The 24,997-nt window shown below is 38.9% G+C and overlaps 1 protein-coding gene and 1 pseudogene across 3 annotated transcripts in view; one reads left to right on the top strand and one right to left on the bottom strand.

Moving 5' to 3' along the window:
- Positions 1 to 4,560: 4,560 nt before the first annotated feature.
- DTWD2 (DTW domain containing 2) overlaps positions 4,561 to 24,997 on the top strand; it is a 51,695-nt gene continuing 31,258 nt past the window's right edge. For 2 of the 3 annotated variants that reach the window (XM_036410579.2, XM_045571863.1), the window contains exons 1-3: positions 4,567 to 4,877; positions 17,085 to 17,175; positions 22,634 to 22,728. In XM_036410579.2, the coding sequence (XP_036266472.1) occupies positions 4,666 to 4,877; positions 17,085 to 17,175; positions 22,634 to 22,728 (398 nt within the window). In that variant the 5' untranslated portion in view covers positions 4,567 to 4,665. Of the gene's footprint in view, positions 4,878 to 17,084; positions 17,176 to 22,633; positions 22,729 to 24,997 lie in introns of all 3 variants that reach the window. The other variant, XM_036410580.2, reaches the window with a different exon arrangement.
- LOC118703541 lies at positions 20,424 to 21,368 on the bottom strand (annotated as a pseudogene).

Here is a 24,997-nt window from a genome sequence, read left to right as displayed (position 1 = left end):
AATACAGAAAAGCTAACAAAGGGGTACTAATTCTAAAAAATTTTCAGTCTGTGAGTCATCAGTCTTATAGTCATAACATCTGCTTTCTTATTATCTTTGCAAATACTTCTTTGGGACACAATGTTGTTTCAGGCCCAGTCCAAAGGTGATTTTGCCCCAATTTAACATTCCAAAGATTTGAGGCAGCAACTCTGGGCAGCGACTCTGGAATGGCAGCTCTGGCTCCATTTTAACGTGGCTCCATCTATTATTATTATTATTTTTTACAAGACTACCTGAAAGATTTTTCTTTTATTTACATTAGCTGCCTGTGGGGCCCATCAGGTGATTCAAATGTAAACCAGGGTGGAGAAGTACTATCTCAGATGATCTTTAAGCTCTCTTCCTGCTCCTAAATTAGTTGTTTCTAATAATAGTTACATTTTTGTTTAATTCAAATAGTTAAATTTAAACATTTGCTAGTTGTTTGAATTGTAGTTTTATAGTTTCATTATTTAATACTCAGTAAGGATATTCACGTCAAAATGTAAAAGTGTCTCCTGTTACAGTATTAATTTGTAAAACAAACAAATCTAAGCGAAGAAGAAACTTTAAAAAATAAACCTGTGAGCAGAAGTTCAAAAATATGTGTAGATAAGGGGCAATAAATTTCCAAGTTAATTAAACCTAGACTTAAGATAAAAGCAAAACTGGACAGCCAGGAAATACAAACATTAGAATAGATCCTTGAAGAAACACAGGCAGGAACATTCAGGACATTTTTATATAGAGTTGGTGTCAGGAAAGGAAGAAGAAAAGGGAGAAAAGGCACTAAACCGATGGTATAACAAATGAAGAGATGGTGCAGGTGACCTGGGAGAGAAGCTGGGTGAAAGGCATGAATTTGAAGGAAGGCCCTGCCCTGAGAAAAAGAATTTCAACCTCTTCACTGGAGTTAGAAGGAGCAGCAAATGGTCCAGGCCTTAAGGATTGAGGAAGAGACCATCACATCTTCATCATCGCCTAGGTCATTTAAGAACAATTTATGTCAAAATAACCATTATAGATGTACTTAAGGAACATGTAATACATATTAGGCTCCCTGGGCTCACTACCCATTTACATTAAAAAAAAAAAAAAAAAAAATTAGAGCCCTGACCGGTTTGGCTCGGTGGATAGAGCGTCAACCTTCAGTCCATAGGTTTGATTCCTGTCAAGGACATGTACCTTGGTTAGGGGCATATCCCCAGTAGGGGCTGTGCAGGAGGCAACTGATCGAAGTTTCTCTCTCATCGATGTTTCTAGTTGGTCCAAAGGTTGTGGGTTATTGTTAAGCTGATTAACATCAATGTTTCTAACTCTCTATCCCTTTCCTTTCCTCTCTGTAAAACATCAATAAAATATACTTTTTTTAAAAAGATCAGAAAGCCCTAGCCAGTTTGGCTCAGTGGATAGAGCATCGGCCAGTGGACTGAAGGGTCAGAGGTTCGATTCTGGTCAAGGGTACATGCCTGATTGTAGGTTCAGTCCCCAGTAAGGGGTATGCAGGAGGCGATGATCAATGACTCTCTCTCACCATTGATGTTTCTGTCTCTCCTCTTCTCCCTTCCTCTCTGAAATCAATAGGCTCAGAGTAGGCATTTCACAAACTAATAGCATACAGGATAATATCTCTTACTAAGACAAAATATTTTTTTAAATGTTTAAAAAAAATCAGAAATATATTTTTAAGAAAAGGTATCCCACAGAAGCCACCTTTCCCTTATATTACTTGACATTTTATAACATTTTAGGTTTTGATGTCTAGTTGTTAATGTTCCACATTCTTCTTCTAAAAATAAGGTTCACATGGCCATTGGGCAGAATATTTGTAAGATAAAGAAAAACACTCTCTGAGAAACCTCTAATCCTAGTACCTTGATATAAATATCAATAATATTTTTGGCATATAAATTTTTATTTTTTTCACATAAAGATTATATGAATTTGCAACCTTAAACTTTAGATGTGCAAAAGTGGAAGGCAAGATTTGTGCCCTCATGATCTGCATTCCATGGTGTTATGTCTATGTCTATGTTACTTTACACAACAAAATGGAATTAAGGTTGCAGATGGAATTAGGTTGCTAAGCAGTTAGCAAAATAGGGAGACTATACTTGGTTACTTGGGTGGAAATGGAAGTAGAAAAGGAAGTCAGAGAGATGCGACTATTAGGAAGAGGCAGGAGAGATTCGAATCATGAGAGGGACTCAACCTGCCACTACTGGCGTTGATGCTGTAGCATGGGGATCATGAGCCAGAAGGAGTTTAGAATATGCTACCCCAAATATATGTTGCTCTGGTATATTGACTATTTTGTCTTTAAAGCTCTTGAAAAACAGCAAATATAAGAAAAATACTTAGATTTTCTTTAAAAGCAGTAGATGAAATATCTATATGAAAGATGCCCTCCCTATACCATAAGGAAAATACGTACTAATCATCAAGGGCAGGAAGTTGAGATAAAGAGAATTCCATATAAACAGAGTTTGTTAACATAATTCCTATCTTCCTTAAGCCTGCCCACATAGCTGAGTCACTTTTTCACATTTGCTTCTCTTTGTTCTAATATAAAAGTGTATTGATTTCACAATTTCTTTGGGTCTTTGTGCCTCATGAAAGCTCTCAGGTCATGAAAAGCTTGTTAAGTAAATGTGTATGCTTTTCTTCTGTTGATTTGTATTATGTCAATTTAATTCTCAAACCCAGCCAAAAGGAACCCTAAGAGGTTTAATAAAGATAACAGTTTGCCTTCCCTACAAGTCAAGGAACATGGGTTCCCTCTAGAAGATGGGAACAACCCTCTGTTGACAGCCAGCAAGTAAATAACAACCACATTCCTGCACTGACAAATTGGTTGTATCCCTTAAAGGACTTTGGCTCCCCATCTTGGTATCTTGGCATTTCCCAGAGGTTGGGTCACTGATGGTCTTTATTCTTATACCAGGGTCTGTCTCAGGCTAGTAACCTCACATAAAGTAGCAGCCAGCTGGGTAGGTAATACACTTCCCCAGGCTTTTAATGTCAGGCTTCTTAAAGCTGGATATTGGGTGAATTTCTTGCTTTCCATACAGGGAAACAACTTTTTTTTTTTTCTCTCTCTCTCCCAATTCGGTTCTTTGATTCTGATCAACCTCTGGGAAATAGGTTATTCAGAAACAAGGATGGAGCAAGGGAGCACTTATGACCCTATGGTAAAATCCTAAGCAAGAGATGATAGGACTTGAACCAGCACAGAAGAAGTGATAAATGGTTGCATTTTGAATATTTTGAAGGGTAGAACCAGTGATTTGACATGGGGTGTTAAGTCAAGTATAAGTAGGTTTGTCAGGACTCACCTGCCTTCACATACCTCATAATTGGGAGTTCAAAGGGACCATAAATGACCTAAAGGGAACATTTCACATCTTGAAACTGGAAATGAGAGTTTAAAGGTTGTCATATGTCATTTAATTTTAGTAGTTAAAGACTTGGTTCTCCAACCTAAATCTACAGCCAATATTTATTTTTGATTCATCTTCTTTTCTACAGTCTTTGGGTTTTGATTATCTTACAAATCCAGCTGGCACAAGTGCCAGTTCTTTCTCTTATCCTACATCTATCACCCGTGCATGCTTCAGCCTTTGCTTATCCCTCCCTTACAGCAGTAGTCCAAAAGAAATGATGCCTGCTGTTTGCAGGGGAAGAGAATACCAGATAAAAACAGCCCTCTAGTCTATTCACACACTTGACTTTACATTACTGAAAACCGAATAGTGAAATAAACACTTTTAAGAAATATAATACTGCTCTATTACTGTTAGTGGTAAATCTACTTTATTGGTGGAAGTAACATGAAGTATTAATAAATTAAAATAAGCAGTATCATTTTGGGCGAGTGGAATTTCCTTTCATTCTAAGGTGGACTTCATTTTGGCTTTTAAACAACTGCGGGCTCTGCTGCTGTTACCCAGGAGCTGTAAAAACTTGGGCAAGGTAGTTTTCTTTCTATGGTAACCCTCCCCCCCCACCCCATCCATAAAATTTCAACCCTTCTATAGCCTCCTGATCTTAGGGGCCTTGGAAAATTTAAAACTTCCTTTAGCAAATACTTGGTGTCTACTGTACGCTTGATGCTGAGAGAAATACCAAGGCAAGTACAAGATACAGGACAGGCCCCTGCCTTTCTAGAGTAAGAAATTCGCAAGAATCAGGCAAGAGTGAACCCAATTTTCAGTGAATCCCATTTTCAGTGAGTGCATCTCCTGGGTTGGCCTTTAGCTATCACGTTCATCAGCTGCTGCAACTGCTGTGAACACTCCCTAGCCAATTCCTCAGGGGCCATGCTAAGGCGGAAAAGGCTGAATTCCATCTTATTTTCACTTTTAAAGAAGGGACTTTAAGGACGATTCACTGTTTTCAAAGGGCACTCCTTCACCTGCCCCAGGACGCTAACCTAACTTCAGTTTCCCCCCCCCCCGGACCACCCACACTTCCGCTGAGGGGCGGGACCATGGGGGGCGTAAACTTCAGAGGCACGCCCCCGGACGTGGCGTGCGTGCGTGCGTGCGTGCGTGGCGGCGGGCCGCGCGAGCCGGGTTCTCTAGCGTGTGGCGCCCCCTGGCGGCAGCGGGGACTCGGTGGGACAGCCGGAGCCGCGTCGCGGCCATGGACCCGCAGAAAGAGGCGCGAACAGCCCGGGATCAGGCCGCGCCGCCGCCGGCCTCAGAGTCCCAGGCGCTGCTGAAGGAGGAGGCGCGGCGGGAGGGCGGCGAGGCGCCGGCGGCGGCCCTGGGCGAGGAGGCGGACGCCTGTGCGGACGGGCTGTGGGCGCTGCCGGTGGAGCCGGCGGAGCGGAGGCCGGAGTGCAGCCGGTGCAGGTGACGGGGGAGGGAGGGGAAGGAGGCGGGGGGCGGGGAGAAGGACACGGGGCGGGGCGAGCGCTCCTCTGGCTCAGGCTTCTCAGCGCTTTAGGGTGCGGGCCCCCGGCTGAGCTTGCAGCCTGGGCGCATCCTTGTCAATACCCTTCTGCCAGAAGCCGCTCCTCTGAGTTCGGTGTTGTGCAGCCTCACTTCCCGCGGGACCCTGAGCGCGTCACGTGAGAAGCAGCCCTCAGGTCTGCGGTCCGGAAACTTCCGAGCGATGGGAAAGAAAGGCTTCGTGGCAGTAGTACTTGTTGTGATCGTGAACACCTTTATGCATAAGCGACAGTCATCTCACACGTAAAAACAAAGCAGAATCCCCTGGGGGACAGAAAAACCCAAGTGGCCATGAGAGGCGTGAAGATTATATTCAGAATACTAAATTCCCTCGGAAATATTTTTGAGCACCCCCTGTCTGCCAGACACCGTGCTGGGTCCTGGGGGATGCAGGCGTGGATAAAACAGACCTGGTCTCTTGGAGGCCAATGACGAGATTATTGACTACATAAGCAGCAGCACCACCACCACCAACAACAACTAACATGATTGAGTGCTCACAGTGTGCGCAGTTGTTCAGGTATTTTCCAGGAGTACTCCATTGGGCTGGTACACGGGAGGATTGCTTTCCCCGCTTGTTTGAACTTTTTGCTATTGAGATACACGATTCTCTTTATGTCCTGGGTGTTCTGGATCGTTTTTTCTTGGTTACATTAAGGTCTCCATCTATCACCTATCTCACTGTGGCCCGTCACAATTTAACTATTAGATAGTGCCCCTGCTTGGTCACTTACAATCACACTACACTTAGTCACCAGAATGGCTCTCACTCAAGTCACCAGTAATATCCATGAGGTGAAATCCAATGGATCCTTTTCTGTCCACGTTTTACTAGGCTTTTTGGAAGCTTTCTACTATTATTTCTTCAAACACGTTCTCTATTCATTTCTCCCTTTCTGCTTCTTCTGGCACCCCTGCTATTTGAATATTATTATGTTTCATATTTTCCCACAACTCCCTCCTGTTTTTTAATTGTTTTTTTTTTTTCTTTTTGGTTCTCTGATTTTTTTCAACCCTGTCTTCTAATTCACTGTTTTGATCCTTAGCATCTCCTAATCTGCTGTGTATTTCTTCCAATGTCTTCTTTATTTGTGCTATGTTAGGGGTGTCGAACTCAATCAGAGAAGTGGCCAAAATCTAAAATCCAGCCTAAATCGCGGGCCGAATGGTTTACTGAACAGTCATAAACTGTCATTGTGATGGAAACGCAGCGGAGTGCAGTGATGACAGCGCGGTTCGGGCCACATTGCAAGGCCTGGCGGGACGGATTTGGCCCGCGGGCCTTGTGTTTGACACATGTGTGCTATGTCATTCTTTATTTCTGTTTTCATATCTTACGTTGTAGAGCATCTTTACCATCATTATTTTGAATTCTGTATCAGATAAATTTCTATTATCCATTTATCTCTTCTTCTGGAGAATTCTCTTGTTCGTTCTTTTGTGTGTTGTTTCCTAGTTTCCTCATTTTGGTTGCCTATTTGGTAGATGTTTTAGGTAGATCTGCTGTGCCTCTCAATCTCTAGTGCAGGACAGTATCAAATGCTGCTCCTGACTAATTAGATTAGGCAAAGACTCAAAGTCTCCAGAGACCGTCTCTGTCTACAGACTGATAGGATTTTCAAGAGCTTTTTTCAACAGAGTCTAACAATTGCTTCTGCTTGAAGGCTAATTGTTATTTTCAATCTCTTAATGAGCCTGAGCAACTCCACAGCAGGAGGCAAGATGTTTTCTGATAGGGTGGATCAACTGTCTTCCCCCAGGCAAGGTTGCCTGTATAGCAAATGTCTGTGATGACCTCCACAGCCTGAGGGAATGACTCAGCATAGGAAACTGGAGTGTCTGAGCTCTAACCCCACAACCCCTAATCCTGGCTTCTGCTCACACAGCTCCAGTCCACTCTGGCCTCCTTCTGCCAGAGCACAAGGTGGTGGCTCAACAAGGAATTTTGTGTGTTGGCCCTTGAAGAGGGTACCTGAATTTCCGGCTATATTTTTCCTGGCAGACAGCAACCCTGCTGCTTTTCATAGCCAGATGTTATGAGGTACCCTTCTCAGTTCTAGTACTTTCTGCTGGGGGGCCCAGCTTGGGAATTAGACTCTATAGTTCTCAGTGGCAACCCCTTACAGCTGAGATATTTCTCTGGAATTTCAATTGTTGTCTGCTAGAGATCAGCCAGCCCTTTTTTACATTTGCGTGCCCCTCCCCCTATCTGCCCCCCCACCCCCCACCCCAATTTCTATGTGGTCTCCACTTTCAATCCTTGGTTATTAGGGTTCACTCTAGCAAGTCTTTTGTTGATTATTCAGGAAGTTTTTCTTTCTTTCTTCATATATATATATATGTTTAGGAAGTTCTATATTTCAGTTCTAATATCAGTTTGGTCTTGGGAGCTTGTCTGTGTAACATCCACTTACTTTGCTGCCATTTTTAATCTCTCCCCCAAGGCAGTTTGAAATAAAGATTGTTGAATTGGTATCTAGTTAGAATTAGAAAACAAACTGTTTTGATAAATTTAAAATCAACTAAGTTAGCCCTGGACAGTGGAGCACAATTGTTTGGAGCATTGTCTCATACACTGGAAGGTCATAATTTCTAATTCCTGGTTAGGGCACAAAGCCAGGTTTCAAATTCATTCCCCAATTGGGGGCACATATGGAAGGCAACTGATCACTCCACGTTTCTCTCTCTCTCTTCCCCCCCTCTCTAAAGTCAATAAAGAAACAAAGATATCCTCAGGTGAGGATTAAAAAATTAAAATCAACTAGGTTATTGATGATAATTTTTAGGGTAAAAATTTAGATAATCTGCAAGTTTAATTTTTTTGTGGATTTCAAAAGTATCATATTCCTAAGAGGAAATTATTAAGGTAATGTTCTTTTTTCTGTTAGTATAGAAAATATGTTTACTCTTTGAAGTAGTTCATTAGTAATATATGTGGAAAGCTAACTGATTTACAGATTGCTTTGTAAGCTAATTATATGTTAAAAGTTGAGCAAAGATGATATATGTCAAAAAGGAATTTTTTTTCATAATCTTAATTAAGTCTCCAAAGAGGAGTGACCAATTTAAAAAATCGCATTAGAGCTTTCTAAATGTTTGATTTATATTCCCCAAGAAAAATAAGAGTTAGTTATTACCCTCTGATAGAAGTTTTCTTAAAAAACATCAAAGCATATTAATTCTTTAAAGTATATCTGCCCCAAATTAATAATTCATAGTTCTGTTAGTGCTTATGTAGTGAGAAAACATATTCAGAAATAGTATAGTCTAAAATTTGTCATTACTTAAAGAGTTCAAGGGTTACAAGTGCTTTTACATCTATATTTTTATTCAGTACATAAGATAACTTTATGAATTAAATAGTTATTCCCTTTTATAGACTCTCAAGGTCAGATTTCTACTAAGAGGTATAGCTACTTTAGCTTTCATATTTTTATTAGTATACCAAGTAATAATAAATTATACTGAAATGAATAGTATGGCTGCTTCTCCCCCCCCCTCCCCTGTTGCATATAATAAATACTTTGAAAGAAGTGTTTGTCTTAAAATCCATCAATTCTTTTCATTTTTTTTTTTTGTCTATGACTACTTTTAGTTACTTTGGGATGAGCACATTTTTGGGGGTTAGTGGGGGAGAAGCAATTTTAATTGTCTTTTTTTTTTTCTTTTTAAGATAGAGCTTTTATCTCTTGAATCCTTTACCTGCCTATGGTCAGCTTCTCATTTGTATAAGTGGCGTCTCACTTTTCAGTCAGAAAGGCAAATTTGTCAAAGGGGAGGGGTTGGGGAGTAGAGAGCACTGCTTTAGACCTCTGGAGCACAGGTCTCTGAAATCTCATTTAAAGATTTTATTCTCTTTATAGAGTTGCTTCCTTTCCTATAACATGATTTTATCTTTTAAACTTATCCTTCCTCTACTCCTGAAGGCAGTTATAAAATAACTATAGTGATAAAAACAACTTTTGGGAGTATGAGAATATTATTGTTATTTATATTTGAAGCAATCCGACATACAAGTTTTTTTTTTTTTCTCTTTATGAGGTAAAAGTTTACTATAATATTAATAAAGAAGAGCTGTTTTTTTATTATTTAGAATGTATTATTTTTTCTTTTTTTTTGTTAATCCTCACCTGAGGATATTTTTCCCATTGATTTTTAGAGAGAGTGAAAAGGAGGGAAGAGTGAGAGAGGAAGGGAAGTAGGGGGAGAAGGGAGGGAGGGAAAGAAACATCTACATGAAAGAGACACATTAATTGATTGTGTCCCGAATGTGCCCAAATGGGCTGGGACCAGGAATAGATCCTGCAACTGAGGTAGGCATCCTTGACTGGCCAGGGCAGAGCTTTTTTAATTGGTTTCACAAATTTAAAAACTAGTTTATTATACAGATTATATTCCTTTAAAATAACAGTAGAGGGCACTATGGTATTTAGTTTTTCAAAGCTTGTTTTAAAATTACCAAGTTGTTGGAATTTTTATGTGTAATAGTGTCTATGCAAGTAATCTATTGAAGGCTATGAAACTCTTTGTTCTTTGCTTTTTCGCTCTGTTGGGACTATAAAAATCTTGTTGAGTATTGGGAAATCTGAGGTGTACTATTTTTCTGTGTTCTGCATTTGCTTTTTTTTTTTTTAAATGGGTAAAATAAATCCTTTAAAAATATTCTTGTAAATGTATTCACTAATGTTTACATGTTTCCCTCTGTTAGATTTTCTTGTTTAAAATTATGAGAAAAGTAGTTTCTCATAAGTTGGATATTACCTAAGACACTTAATTAAATTTTTGAAAAATGTTTTTTTTATAGGTCCTAGCATATCTGGTCATATGCCAGCTACAATTTCATTTGCCTATGGGCTGGCAGAGATAGCATGCCCAGAGTGACAGATTATAGCATTCTCTTCAGAAGCCAGTCAAGCTTAGTCTGACAGGAGTCCTACATATTTATTCCTATATTCCTTAATGAGAAAAGAAGAAAAAATAAAACCTCACAGATTTTATAAAATTTCCTCAGGGAAATTATTAAAAAAATTTTACTTATATTTTAAGAATAAAATTAGCATTAAGTGGGTTGTGTATATTTTAAAGAAGATAAACCACAATGATGGAATACAGTATTTATAATATATTGGCAATGCATTAATACATGTGGAAGAGGGAAAAACCTCAGCTCTTACTTTGGTCATTCTGTTATACATTAGCTTAAAATTAATATTTGTAAATGATTACAATTTTATAACATTTGCTTATGATTCATTCAGTAGTTATTCCCCAGAACTTCCCTGGTACTTTATCACCAATATTATGAAGGAGGAAATTGGAAAATCTGTGACGTGCTCCAGCTCACATAGCAAGACAAGGACATTGTCAGTGACATACCTTAATAAGTTATTCCCCAAACCTATACCCAATTGACTAGTTGATATTTCCTCACATGTTAGTTTTTCTTTCTTATGTCTATACAGATTTTAGAAGTTGTTTGATTTTATTTTAATGTTCATTATGTGTAAACTAGAGGCTCAGTGCATGAAATTTGTGCATGGGGCAGAGGGGGTGTCCCTCAGCCCAGCCTGCACCCTCTTCAATCTGGGACCCCTCAACAGATGTTCATCTGCCTGTTTAGACCCGATCCCACCGGCTGTCCGACATCCCTCTCACAATCCAGGACTGCTGGCTCCCAACTGCTCACCTGCCTGCCTTCCTAATTGCCCCTAACTGCTTCTGCCTGCTAGCGTGATCACCCCGTAACCACTTTCATGCCAGTCTGATTGATGTCTAACTGCTCCCCTGCCAGCCTCTTTGCCCCCAACTTTCCTCCTCTGCCGGCCTGGCCACCCCTAACTGCTCTCCCCTGCAGGGTTGATCTCCTCCAACTGCCCTCCCTTGCAGACCTGGTCCCTTCCAACTGCCCTCCCATGCTGGCCATCTTGTAGTGGCCCTTGTATCCACATGGGGACAAGATCTTTGACCACATGGGCCATATTGTGTGTTGGAGTTTGGAACCGCTGGCTCTTAACCACTCACCTGCCTGCCTGATCGCCCCTAAAATTCAAGCTTCTTTTTATTTATTTATTTATTTTATTTTTTAAAATATATTTTATTGATTTTTTTACAGAGAGGAAGAGAGAGGGATAGAGAGTTAGAAACATCGATGAGAGAGAATAATCGATCAGCTGCCTTTTGCACACCCCCTACTGGGGATGTGCCCACAACCAAGGTACATGCCCTCGACTGGAATCGAACCGGGGACCTTTCAATCTGCAGGCCGACGCTCTATCCACTGAGCTAAACCGATTTTGGCTCTTTTTTTATTTTTAATATTTATATTTCTTTATTTTTTTATTTTAAAAGTCAAGCTTCTTGAGAATATTACAGAGAGCTAAGCATAGTAAACATAGCAAATACTTAATACTTATGGGCTTCTACACAAACACTTTCCAACCAGGAATGTTTTAATAGGCAGTCTCCAAAAACTTGAACTGGAAAACCTAAAAGTAGTGCTCAGGTTTCAGGCATCAGGTGCTATCAGCAGGATTTCTATCCTAATTAAACTCTAATTCTTAGCTCTCAACAGTCTGGACAAACTGCCCTTTACTGTCCCCAAAGTTTCTTATTCGCCACTATCCCATTTTCCTTCCTTCCTTCCTTCCTTCCTCCCTCCCTCCCTCCCTCCCTCCCTCCCTCCCTCCCTCCCTCCCTCCCTCCCTCCCTCCCTCCCTCCCTCCCTCCCTCCCTCCCTCCCTCCCTCCCTTCCTCCCTTTTTTCCTGTTCAATGTTTTACATCCACATCAATATCAACATACCATACAAAATCCACCTGCCAACCTAGCTGGGCAGGCAGGAGGGGGGTCCATGGCAGCACAGAAAACCGGGGATGCCCTAACCAGTTAGTGCACATGTGTCAAACACAAGGCCCGAGGGCCAAATCCGTCCCGCCAGGCCTTGCAATGTGGCCCGCACCGCGCTGTCATCACTGCACTCCGCTGCGTTTCCATCACAATGACAGTTTATGACTGTTCAGTAAACCATTCAGCCCGCGATTTAGGCTGGATTTTAGATTTTGGCCCCTTCTCTGATTGAGTTCGACACCCCTAAGTTAGTGGATAGAGCGTCGGCCTGTGGACTGAAAGGTCCCAGGTTTAATTCCGGTCAAGGGCATGTACCTTGGTTGCGGGCACATCCCCAGTAGGAGGTGTGCAGGAGGCAGCTGATCAATGTTTCTCTCTCATTGATGTTTCTAACTCTATCCCTCTCCCTTCTTCTATTAAAAAAAAAAAAATCAATAAAATATATTAGAAAATTGGCATAACAGATTTACTGTCTGAAAAGGGATTTACTATCGGGGAAAGGGAGGGAGGAAGAGACCGAACATAAACTGTGCACCTATGGATGAGGACAATGGGGGATGGGGAGGGGGCGGAGGGTGGGGTGGGAACCTGGTGGAGGGGGGAAGAAATGAGGAACCTTTGTAATAATATGAACAATAAAGATTGATTTAAAAAAAAATAAAATATATTATAAAATTGGGGTTCTTGTCCCAAAGAGGAAAAAATTAGTTTACAATCAAGGAAACAAAATCAGAACCCAACATGATCAAGGAGAAGCCTTGAAACTGCATCGAGCGGAGGTGCTGTGGGCAGCAGTGCATCTCAGCTGGCCCAGCAGTACCTGCAGCAGCCTCGGTTCCTGGGAAGCCTGGGTCAGATAGGGTCCAGTTCTTGAGGTTATTTTTTAATAATTTTGCTTTTGGGGGAGGAGGGCTTCTGGGCAGCAGCTCCATGTGGGGGTAACCGGTGCGGATTTCACTTCAGGGCTTAGAGGGGAAGTTGGGTTTGTGGGGCGGGACCGCCCGGCCCCAAATGTCACAGCTGAGATTCTTTGAAGTGGCCCAGCGAAGTTCCTTCCTGCTTTCTTCCTGCCCTGACCTTAGGTCTGTGGTTTAAAAATCAGGGCACCAGGCTGGGGCTGAGCACCCCAGGGGCCTTTAGCCTCTTTAACTTAGTTGATGACCTGCCTTTTTCTGTGACATATAGTAAAGTTTGATTAAGAGCTGAGAGAGAGAGCTCTGTTCTCTTGGCCACACCTTCTTGGAATGGAGCTTCTGCCAACCTGAGCTGGGGCAAGGTAGGAAATGTGTTATGGCCCAGATGCCATAAACTGTCCCTGGGATAGGGGAGGGGAAGTTGAATCACAGTTGTTTCATAGCTACTCACTGTGAAGAGATTTTCTTACAGACCCTGGGAAACTGCGCAACTTATTATAAGAAGAACAAACCCTAAGGATAAGATAGCCAGGAGCTCAGATCAATGACAGAATCTCTCTGAAGGGAGACAGCTTCCAGGGGCTACTCTTTGCAAGGACAATGAAAGAAGGCAGACCCTAGGGTAGGAACTCACTAACTTTAGATTTCTCCCCATCCACTAACCCTCTATGAGCTTGTTTGAAATGAAGGGTCAGAGTGGTCTTTTCAGAGTGTTACACCTGCTGCTCTCTCAGATTGCCAGCTATCTGATTAATAAACGCACCATAAAGATTCAACATCATCTCTGGTCATGATGGGCAACTAGAACCCTTATAGGTTTCGCCTATACCAAATTTTAGTAGATATTCTTGAATAATATTTCTATATTCAAATACTTGAGGCCTGGTGCATGAAATTCGTGCACAGGAGTGTGTGTCCTTCAGCCCAGCCTGCACCCTCTCCAATCTGGGACATCTCTCTCACAATCCAGGACTGCTGGCTCCCAACTGCTCATCTGCCTGCCTTCCTGATTGCCCCTAACCGCTTCTGCCTGCCAGCCTGATCACCCCGTAATCATTCTCCTACCAGCCTGATTGATGCCTAACTGCTCCCCTGCCAGCCTCTTTGCCCCTAACAGACTTCCCCTGCCAGCCTGGTCATCTCAACTGCCCTCCTCTGTAGGCCCAGTCCCCCCCAATTGCCCTCCCTTGCAGGCCTGGTCCCTCCCAACTGCCCTCCCCTGCTGGCCTGATTGCCCACAACTGCCCTCCCTTGCAGGCCTGGTCTCTCACAACTGCTCTCCCCTGCTGGCCTGATTGCCCACAACTGCCCTCCCTTGCAGGCCTGGTCTCTCACAACTGCTCTCCCCTGCTGGCCATCTTGTGGTAGCCATCTTGTGTCCACATGGGGGCAGGATCTTTGACCACATGGTGGCAGCCATCTTGTGTGTTGGAGTGAGAGTCAATTTGCATGTTACTATTTTATTAGATAGGATGTCATCAGGGCGATTTCTAGACTTTAAGTGTTTGTTTTTAAAAGTAGTTTTTGCTTGCAAGAAAAATAGTTTTCTCTGTCAAGTGAGTCTGTTAAACAACTTTCTCTGTCATCCTGGAAGTGGAACTCTCCAAATATCTTAATTCCAAATATTCCTAAAGTTCAAAATGACTTCTAGTAAGGAAATCACCATCTCAAGAAACTGAATTGTTTTTTGTTTTTGTTTTTTTCTCTTCTGAACAGAGGTTTTGGCCAGACATGAAACCCAGAACTACCAATATCAGGGAAGTCTTTGCACTATTCTGTCATATTAAGGACTTTTAAAATCATTGTTTATATCATGAGCTAAAGATGTTATTTTTAGGGCATGTTTACCTAGTTTCTGCTACTCATAGAAATCTGAAGCTTACTCCTAGCATGTTTACTTGATTGAAACTTGCAGTTTTTTGGCTCTATTGATATGTGGATGTTTCCTGCATAGGACAGTTGTGTGTTTTGTTTTTTGTGGGGGGAGCATTCTTTTGTATTCTTAGATATTTAAGTTGTTAGTAAATTAAATTATGAATTTTTAAAATGGCTTCATCTGATCTGAAATTACATTTTATAAAACAATTTTACTGACATCTGTGCATTTCAGTCATATACAGAGTTAAATATAAAAGAGTTAGATACTTATCCCTGGCTGGGTGGCTCAGTTGGTTGGAGCATTGTCCTATACACTGAATGATTGTGGGTTTGATTCCCCATGAGGTCATAGCGAGGTTGTGGATTCCATCCCTGGTTGGGTAACATACTGATTGGCTTTTATCTCTCACATTGGTGCTTCTCTCTCCTTCCTTCCCTCCCAGCATACCCCCCTCCTTCCTCTCTAAAATCAATAAGATTCTTGGGTGAGGATTACAGAAATAATAAATAAAGTCAGAAGCTTAAAGTTTTAGAAGTGAAATGTGCATCATTTTTTATTCTACCAAATGAAGAATTCTTTCTAATTGTACCCCTTGATATGCTGGTCAGTATACCTAGTTTATTCAGTCATTCTCTGTTTCTTTCTGGGTTTACTTTTGTTTACTCTTCTTGTGACCACAGAATGACTCCATTCCTAAAATCTCACATTCCTGGGAGAGAATCCAGTGTAGGGCAGAGTAATCATACCAAATCATTTTGTATGTCATTGGAAAGCAAGTATATTGGTTTTCCTTTGGTTAGTCATCCATTTTAGTTTTGATGGTGGAGATGTGAGTGGGGTCATGTTGTAAAATATGATTATATTTCTGCCTAAGATTATCATGTAGATAATTTTTTCAGCAGGAGTATAGGTTTGACAGTTTCTTGCAGAATGAGATGGTAGATATAATTGAACCAATTTACTCACACTCTGTTTATTGGCATAAACATTTTTTTACCTCAGGCTATACCTCTGCATAAGCAAGATTACTGAGGGAGTTGATAGTGCTTAGTTTTGTAGCAATTAGTATGCTGCTCGAATTCCCTTTAATATCACTTTCACTTGTACACTATTGTAATGTCATATAACACCTGTCTGTAATAGTGTTCTACTGTGAAAATTTATTTCCAAGATACACTGATATACTGGTAAACACACATATCAAATGTAGGGTTTACTGGTAAAATATCCATGTATGTTTCTACAATTTCTTTGGAAGGACACACAAGTTTCTGGTCATTGGTTACCCCTAGAGAAGAGAATGCTCTAAGCTAGAGGGCTCAGATCGGAAGTGTACCTTTTTATTTCTTATGCATTTTGTAATGAGTATAAGTGTTACTGAGACAGTAGTAAAGCACTAAAAAGTAAGTAAAACAAGAACAACAAAGTAAACAGCAAAAGGGAAAATAGGCAGACACTCTGCCATGATATAATTCTAGCCAAATATAATTTGGTGGCTGCTGTTTGGGTTTCTCACATTTATTAAGCTTTCTGTGTTGATTGATGTCTAAATTTGATCAGAACTCTCTTTTAGGTGGTAATACCGTTCTAATACTTTATCATCATATTGTTCCCTCCAACTTCCAGGTGATGTAGAAAAGTTGCCAAGTTTCTCTTTGATATGAGATCTGTTCCTTTTTTTTTTTTTTTTTTTTTTTAATAGATTTTATGATTTTGTACAAAGAGGAAAGGAGAGAGATAGAGAGCTAGAAACATCGATGAGAGAGTGTCATCGATCAGCTGCCTCTTGCACACCCCCTACTGGGGATATGCCCACAACCAAGGTACATGCCCTTGAATCGAACCCGGGACCCTTCAGTCCCCAAGCCAACGCTCTATCCATTGAGCCAAACCGGTTTTGGCGAGATCTGTTCTTGATTTAGAATGCAAGTTAGTAGAAGTGTTGCTTCATGAATAAAAAGTCTGTGCTGCTGATTTATGAGTATTGTTCAACTACAGATATCTAAGAAAATATTTTTTGGAGGAACTTTGACCTAATAGATGATAAAGAATTTACTAGAATCTTTTTTTCAAATTCTCATATGTAAAGTCTAGGTGATTAAATTCATTCTTAGGGGTTCATTTTTAAAAGAATGCAACTTTAGTCTTGGCCAGTGTTTATCAGTTTTTGAAGCCTCATCCTGTGTACAGATATTTAAGTTGTTATGGGCTATAATTCCAGTCAGGGCACATATCTAGGTTTTGGGTTTGATGCCTGCTTGGGTGTTTCTCTCTCACATTGATGTTTCTCTCTTTCTCAGTTTCCCTCTTTCCTTCTCTCCCTCTCTTCTTCTCTCTCTAGAATCAATGAAAAAAAAAATACTCCAGTGAGGATTAAAAAATAAAAAGGTTGGGTTATGTTCAAGTTTTAGGTTATTGTCATATTTTATTTTAAACATTTACAGGCTTTCTTTTTCTTTATGCCCTTTAGCCGGCCTCAGAAAGTGTGTTTATGTCCGTTTCTACCAATGCATCCTCTGCACATCTCTACCCACTTGTACATAATTCAGCATCCGGCAGAGGTGAGTGAGACTTCATAAAATGCACAATTTCAAATAGAATATTAGTATACAAGAGGAAACACACAGATGAACCTATTCATTCTTCCCAGGTGCTTAGCATTTCTGGAAATAAATCGACAATAAATACTTTCTCTTTGGGAAAAAATAGTTTCTTTTATATATTATATGGTAGTATATTGTATGCTTTGGAGATGGAGAAAATAATTTTATTTCATAAAAACTGTGTCATTGAATAGTATAGAAATTTAGAACTTCAACAATATTGTGTGAAGGAAAAAATGAGATTTTTGTGAGAAAAGAGGAAAATCATTGCTATTTAAATTTTGATTATAGTTTATATTCATTGATGTCTTGTTAAAATAGAAGTACCTCTCAGCAAATTATTTTATTTTTTTGTTTTTATTAATTTTGATTTTTCAGTTAAAGTTGACATACAATTTTATATTAGTATCATTTATACAATATAGTGACATTTATTTATTTATAGTAATAAATTTATTTATTACTTATAAAGTAATCATCCCAATAAAACTAGTAAACACCTGGTACCATACATAGTTATTACAATATGCTATGCTTTACATCCCCATGACTATTTTGTAACTACCAATTTGTACTTCTTAATCTTTTTCCCCCTTTTCATCTATCTCCCTAACCCCCTCCATCTGGCAGTCATCAAAATGTTCTCTGTATCTGTGTTTGTTTTTGTTTTGTTTGTTTGTGTATTTTGTTTTTTAGATTCTACATATAAGTGAAATCAGATGGCATTTGTTTTTCTGTCTGACATTTCACTCATCACAGTATCTTCTGGGTCAGGGGTGGAGAACATTTTTCCTGCTAAGTGCCATTTGGATATTCATAATATCATTTGTGGGCCATACAAAATTATCACTTTAAAAATATTTGGCCCTAACCGCTTTGGCTCAGTGGATAGAGCGTTGGTGTGTAGACTGAAAAATCCCAGTTCGATTTTGGACAAGGGCATGTACCTTGGTTGTGGGCACATCCCCAATAGGAGGTGTGCAGGAGGCAGCTGATAGATGTTTCTCTCTCATCAATGTTTCTAACTCTCTATCCCTCTCTTTTACTCTCTGTAAAAAATCAATAAAATATATTTTTTTAAAATTTAAAAATATTTGGTCAAACATTGAATTAGCTCATCCTTAATGCCTTGGCAGGGCCAGACCAAATGATTTTGTGGGCCTTATATAGCCTGTGGCCAGACTTCCCTACTCCTGCTTGTGTTTTGCAGATGGCAAGATGTTCTTTTTTTAAAAACCCTCACATGAAGATATTGTTTCATTTGATTTTTAGAGAAAGTAGAAGGGAGGAAGGAGCAAAAGAGAGGGAGAGAGAGAGACATCGACGTGAGAGATATAGTAATTGTTTGCCTCCCACATGCCTGGGGCATGATCAAACCTGCAACCAATATGCCCTTTTCTTGGAAATTGAATCCCCAACCCTTTGGTCCATGGGCTGTCACTCTAACCACTGAGAAACCAGCCAGGGAAAGAAGTCCTTTTTTAGGCTGAGTCATATTTCATTCATTATGTATATGAGCCACATCTTTATCTATTCATCTATTGATGAACATTTAGGTTGCTTCCATATCTTGGCTGTTGTAAGTAATGCCACAATAAACATAAATGTATATGTCTTTTCAATTTAGTGCTTTTTTTTTTTTTTTCAGATAAATACCTAGAAGTAGAATTTCTGGGTCCTTCTTTGTTTCTTATTATATAATAGCCTTTTAAAAAATTTATTTATCCTCACTTGGTGATATGTTTATTAATTTTTGAGAGAGGAGGGGGAAAGAGAGAGAGAGAGAAATATCAGTGTGAGAGAGAAACATTGATCAGTTGCCTCTTGTATGTTCCCTGATTGGGAATCAAATCCTGCTAGGGGTCTTGTTCAGCATCTAGAAGGGTCCAGGAATCTGGAGAAGGGCTGCATGTAAATTATTAAAGAGTCTAGACATGAAACATAAATTTGGAAGGCATTTTGGGGGGGTAAAAGAGTGATATGCAAACTGACCATCACTCCAACACACAAGATGGCTTGCCCTCAGGTGAACACAAGATGGCCACCACAAGATGGCCAGCAGGGGAGGGCAGTTGGGAGGAACCAGTCCTGCAAGGGAGGGCAGTTGGGGGCCATCAAGCCTGCAGGGGAGGGAAGTTAGGGGGGACCAGGCGGCAGAGGAGGGAAGTTTGGGGTGACCCAGGCCTGCAGGGGAGAGCAATTGGGGGGACCAGGTCTACAGGGGAGCGCAGTTGGGGCAAACAGGCTAGCAGGGCAGCAATTAGGCATCAATCAGGCTATCAGGGGAGTGGTGAGGGGGTGATTAGGCTGGCAGGCAGAAGCGGTTGGGGCAATCAGGAAGGCAGGTAAGCGAGCAGTTAGGAGCCAGCAGTCCTGGATTGTGAGAGGGATGTCCGACTGCCCATTTAGGCCCAATTTTACTATTGGACATCCCTCGAGGGGTCCCAATTGGAGAAGGTGCAAGCTGGGCTGAGAGAAACCCCCTTACCCCGTGCATGAATTTTGTGCACCAGGCCTTTAGTAGTAATATATTTATAAAATGCATTTTGATTATATACATTAAAGTTAGCTATTAGGATGATAATGGTAGTTTGTAGATAATTGATAAATTATTAATATGACAGCAAAACATAGCAAAACATTATTTAGAAATATAGAGATCAATACTAAAAGATATAACTTAAACAAAGTGATTGCCTCTGGAAGTGGTATAGGGAAGTAATTGGAGAATATTATAAATTTTTGGCACTTTTCAATTTGACGTAAATGTCAAAAGTTTGAAAAGTGATTTTAGTGTGTGTCAAAGTCTACTGATGATCTAGATTAGAGGTAAGAAAACAGTATGAAACACACAAAATGTCCTAAAATGCCCTCTCTCACCTGTCTCCTCTGAGTTGCATTTATATTATTAACTGCTCCAAATTGCTGTTTTCATGTTTCCTTAGAACCCCAGCTTGCTACGTTCTTGAAAAAAATCCCAGCAAATATTTAATTTCCTATTTTCTTTTTCTACTTTTTATTAGGTAGATGAATTTAGCTACTCTCAGCATCTTTAAATTTATTTTTTGATAATAATTTATTATTTTAATAATTCAGGAAACCAGGGGAGAAAATACACACAAAAATGTCCCCAACAGGTGTGTGTGTGTGTGTGTGTGTGTGTGTGGTGGTGAAGAATGGTGAATACTTTTACAATAGTACTTTTGTTTTGCTGTTTAATCAATAAATATATTATTGTCTGTATCTGAAAATCTTTATAGAAAATTATGACTTGGTTTATTAGCTCTTAGCAACCCATTCCTGAGTTCTGAGGAAGCTTGCCTTCTTCTGAGCTACCTGATCTTTCTTCTGGGCAAGAGACATTTGAGACGGTTCCACCTCTTATTTTTAACTTCTTTCTTAGGCTTCTTCTCATAGACTGGTTTCTCTTGTATAGCAGCATGAACTTTCTTATATTTCACCTCCATCATGTCTGGAGTTATGTGTTTTTTTATGTATGAGATAATTGTTTCTTATAAGCATCTTCATCTTCTTCTATTAGATAATGCTTATATTCTGCAATGTTCTGACCCATGATGTGCTTCTAATGTACTCGTGCATTGATTTCTTTGCTCTCTAAATCATAAGCAGGGAATCATTTGGAACTGAGAGGGATAGACCAATCTCTTTCCACAGCTTCCTTTAGGGATCCAAAACTTTATTTCTAGTATTAGTTCTGGCAAGCTCTGCACTAAAATAGCAGGAGAAGGCACCAGGTTTGCCATCAGTGCTTTCCACATTGTATTCGTCTCTGACACCTGCATTTAGCCCTCACAGATCCTGTCCAGGCAAAACCTATGGGAAGCCTGCAGGCCAGCAGCAGGCCTGTACAATGTGCTGCAGCATAATTTGTCAGGCCAACCTGCACCCCATACTTTGGGAGTTTATGAGCATAAGCTACACAACTATCACATCTTCTTTCAGATAGGCATAAGCAGTCTGACAAATGATGTGTCTGTTTGTTACCTGAACTGTCATCCTGTATTTGGGTGTGTTGTATTTATTTTTATCCTAGATTACCGAGTTTATCCAGGAATCACTCATCATGTCCTAAATCTCACTTAGTATCTCTTGAAGTAGGCCTTAGTTTTGACAACTTTAACAAACCCCATCATGTGGAAGATGGGCTTGTGTCTGCAGCTGTGATCCAGCATAGCTATAGGGGGGTGAGGAGAAATGCAACACTTTTTATTTGTGTTAACAAATAATTATAAATATTTATTTTTAATTATTTTAGTAAATTCATATGTAACATTATTGTTTTGTGTATTAATTTGCTAGGTAAATGATATTCCCAAAGTAAAATAAATAATATTTCATTATTTTACATACACAAAGATCATCAAATTATTCACTGCAAGGATCTGTATAAGCAGGATTATATAAACTGATAAAGATAATATTGGATTGTATGTAGGTACACTGATTAGAAAGGGGCTGTGTTATATATTCAATCAAGCATGACATTCCCAGTTGGAACCGAGGTGCCAAGGAATGACTGAGCACTATGGATCAAAATCACCAAGATAAATGCAGGCTAATGCAGAATAGCTAATCACCTGGCTCTGCTGGGATTAAGGATAGAATTCCTGTGACAACAAGAAAGGTTTTTTAGTGTTAGATGCTAGGACATTAAAAAAACCACTTGTGATAATGGGATTTATAAATATGGTCCCCAGATTTTTCCACTTTAAAAGATATTTTTCTTCCATTTCTATACTCACTATTTTTCGAAGTAAGGCCATAAATTCAGCCCATAAGTGGGAGGGAGAGATTAAGTTCTACCTCCTGCAGTGGGAAGTATTTACATTATTAGTTGGAATTCTCCTATTTCTTTTATTCCATTTATTTACTTATATAAATCTGGACTCCTATTTTATACTTTGGGTTATAATTCAAATGCTATGTTAACTTATTTTGTTGCTCATATTGTTCCATTTTGGCCATTGGGAGCTCTTAAGATTGGCTTCTATGTGTCATTGATATCCTCCATCATTTTGTTTTTTTGAAATCTTCCTTGCTTTCTGAGCATAAAGATCTAGGCAGTTATCTTCAGGTAATTACTAAAGGAATAAAAAGTTTGTCAGAATAAATGATTCAATTTAGTTAAGCACAAATTTATATTTTTCACAATTTTAACTATGATTTAATATTATCTTGTTTTGACCAATAAACCTTTAAATATAACCAAGTAAAATAAAAATGTATACTTGTAGTAGATTTACTACAGATAAAGCAGAAAAATGGTAGTTCTTTTTATTAAACTGTGGTCTGCAGTAAAAGACTTGTGAAAATTCTGTATAATGTTAGGAGTGAAATGTTCAAAGTGTGTTTGGCTAAGTAAAAATCTACAGTTTAATTAATTTTTTAATTAAAGGAAAGCAAAGTGTTGCGGACAGTTCCTCTACTAGCAGCATGCCTCCCCCAGGACAAGTGTAAAGTCAAGATTGGTCGTCGTTTTAGTGAAGAAAGGTAAATTAACTTTTAGGGCAACTTAAAATGATTTTTCTCCATAGATCTTTAAAAATGATTTCTTTAAACTTACTCTTTAGACCCAGAATGTGGTACAATGGAAGTGGTAAAAAAATTAAATTCTGCCTTTTCTCTCAAAATTATACAAGATAAAGCAAAATATAAAAACACTTCTCTAAAACAGACCAAAATGGAATAAACAAAGGAATGATAGCATTATTCAAATTGCATATTAATATATATTGAACCAAAAGACATATTTACTGTTTATTTCATTTTAGTTTAGATGGTTTAGTTCCATATTTTTATTTTTTTACATTATGTATGAGATACATGTAAATAAGTAAATACATATCTATCCATTTCTAGCTCATTAAGACTTTTCTAACATACAGTGATTAGAACTATATTTAGTATCCTAGTTATAGGCACATCATTTACTTTTTTTAACTATAAAACACAATCTCTTGTCCTGTTTAAACTGTTATTTTTTGCCTGGCAGATGCTGCTCAGTGATTGAGCATCAACCTGTGAACCAGGGTATCATGGGTCAGTTCCTGGTCAGGGCACATGCTTGGGTTGAGGGCTCAGTCCCCAGTAGGGGGTGTATAAGAAATAGCTGATGTTTCTCTCTCATTGATGTTTCTATCTCTTTATCCCTCTCCCTTCCCCTCTGAAATAAAAAAATATTTTAAAAATGTTCTTTTTGATGTTAATTAAGCTTTTTCCTTAATTATTTTAGCTTCCTTTATAATTTAGCTTCATATATTAAAAATAACGTCATATTAGAACTTTAATAATATTTTTCTTTTCTCTGAAACTTATTTAGACACACTTTTCTCATATAGAAGTTTGTATTGTAGTATTTTTATGTACAGCTATCATTAGGTGATATCTTATTGACAGATCTATAATGTTCTTGGATCTTATTTTATATTGTATTACATAAATAATTATAAATATATGTTATATGCTATATACAGTATATTTAAATTTTATACAAGTCTTTTTATACCTTTGAATCATCTGTGTTGCTTTTCTGCCCATTCACAAAGCCTTCAAATTACTTTGATTCTGTCTACACAATTAAATATATCTTTTGATGGAAATTTTAATTTCTCATGAAAATATAGAGATTTCATTTTCAGGTCACTTAGAAAAATGCTAAGTGACACTTGTACTAACATGAAGCCCAGGGAATTGGCCAAGCTTTTTCCTTAATTATTTTAGCTTCCTTTATAAGTTAGCTTCATATAGTGAAAATAACATCATATTAGAACTTTAAATAACAATATTTTTATTTTCTCTGAAACTGTTAGACACGCTTTCTCATATAGAGGTTTGTGTTGTAGTTTTTGCATAGCCTTGCCCACAGAGGAGAAATTTGCTCTGTGCGCGGTGCTGCTGTTGGGAATTTTGCTGTTTTGCTGGGAATGGAAGCAAGATCCAGAGCTTATCACATGAGGAACAGCAACATCATTTACACTGTGACACTTCTTTCACACAGAGGCTCTTTATGATAGTTCCTCTATAATTCGTGGGTGGATGTGGATATATAGGTGGAATAGGATCCTACATAATCTCTCAGCTTGAATCTAGGTTATTTTATTGCAAAAGTGATGAGCACCTATGGTGGTAGAAATGGAAACTATTGGACCATCTCTGACATTTTGGCTATGTAACCCCCTCTATGAATGTGCTTGAGGATAAGAAGCTTGACACTTTTACAAATAGCTTATCTCATTTTGAGTCCATTATATTAAGTAGTTCAGTTTTTTCCATGGTGCCTAATATAGTGCTTACTCAGTAAATTGTTATTCACTGATGGATTTTAAAGCTCATTAAAATTATTGATTTAATATTACTCTGGTAATATCAATTTAAACTTTTCCTAGAATATGTGATATAAGCATAGAGGAATGATTATGAGGCATTACTTTTGGTATCCTTTATAAATAGAAGTTAAAAATACTTATTTTTTTTTTAACTTTTTTGCCTCTATTGTATAAGAAAACTTTTGGGGTTTCTTTAGTGTTGTTTTTTTTTTAACAGTTGTGTTTTGTGTATCAACCCTATATGCAGTGACTTTGTAAGTTCATTTGTTAGTTGAAGAAATTGTTTTGTAGGTTCTCTAGGACTTTCTGTGTAAGTGGCATTAGCATTGCAAATAGGGTTGTTTATACTTCTTTCAAAATTTTTATGCCTTTTTTTCCTTGCCTTATTGCAATAATTGGGACCTTCAGTATAACATTATTAGGAGTGGGGGTGA

The sequence above is a fragment of the Pipistrellus kuhlii genome, unplaced genomic scaffold, assembly GCF_014108245.1.
Source record: "Pipistrellus kuhlii isolate mPipKuh1 unplaced genomic scaffold, mPipKuh1.p scaffold_m20_p_4, whole genome shotgun sequence".
Classification (NCBI taxonomy): Eukaryota; Metazoa; Chordata; class Mammalia; order Chiroptera; family Vespertilionidae; genus Pipistrellus; species Pipistrellus kuhlii.
Note: the sequence above shows the minus strand (reverse complement) of the source record. Positions and strands in the feature narration are given on the sequence as shown.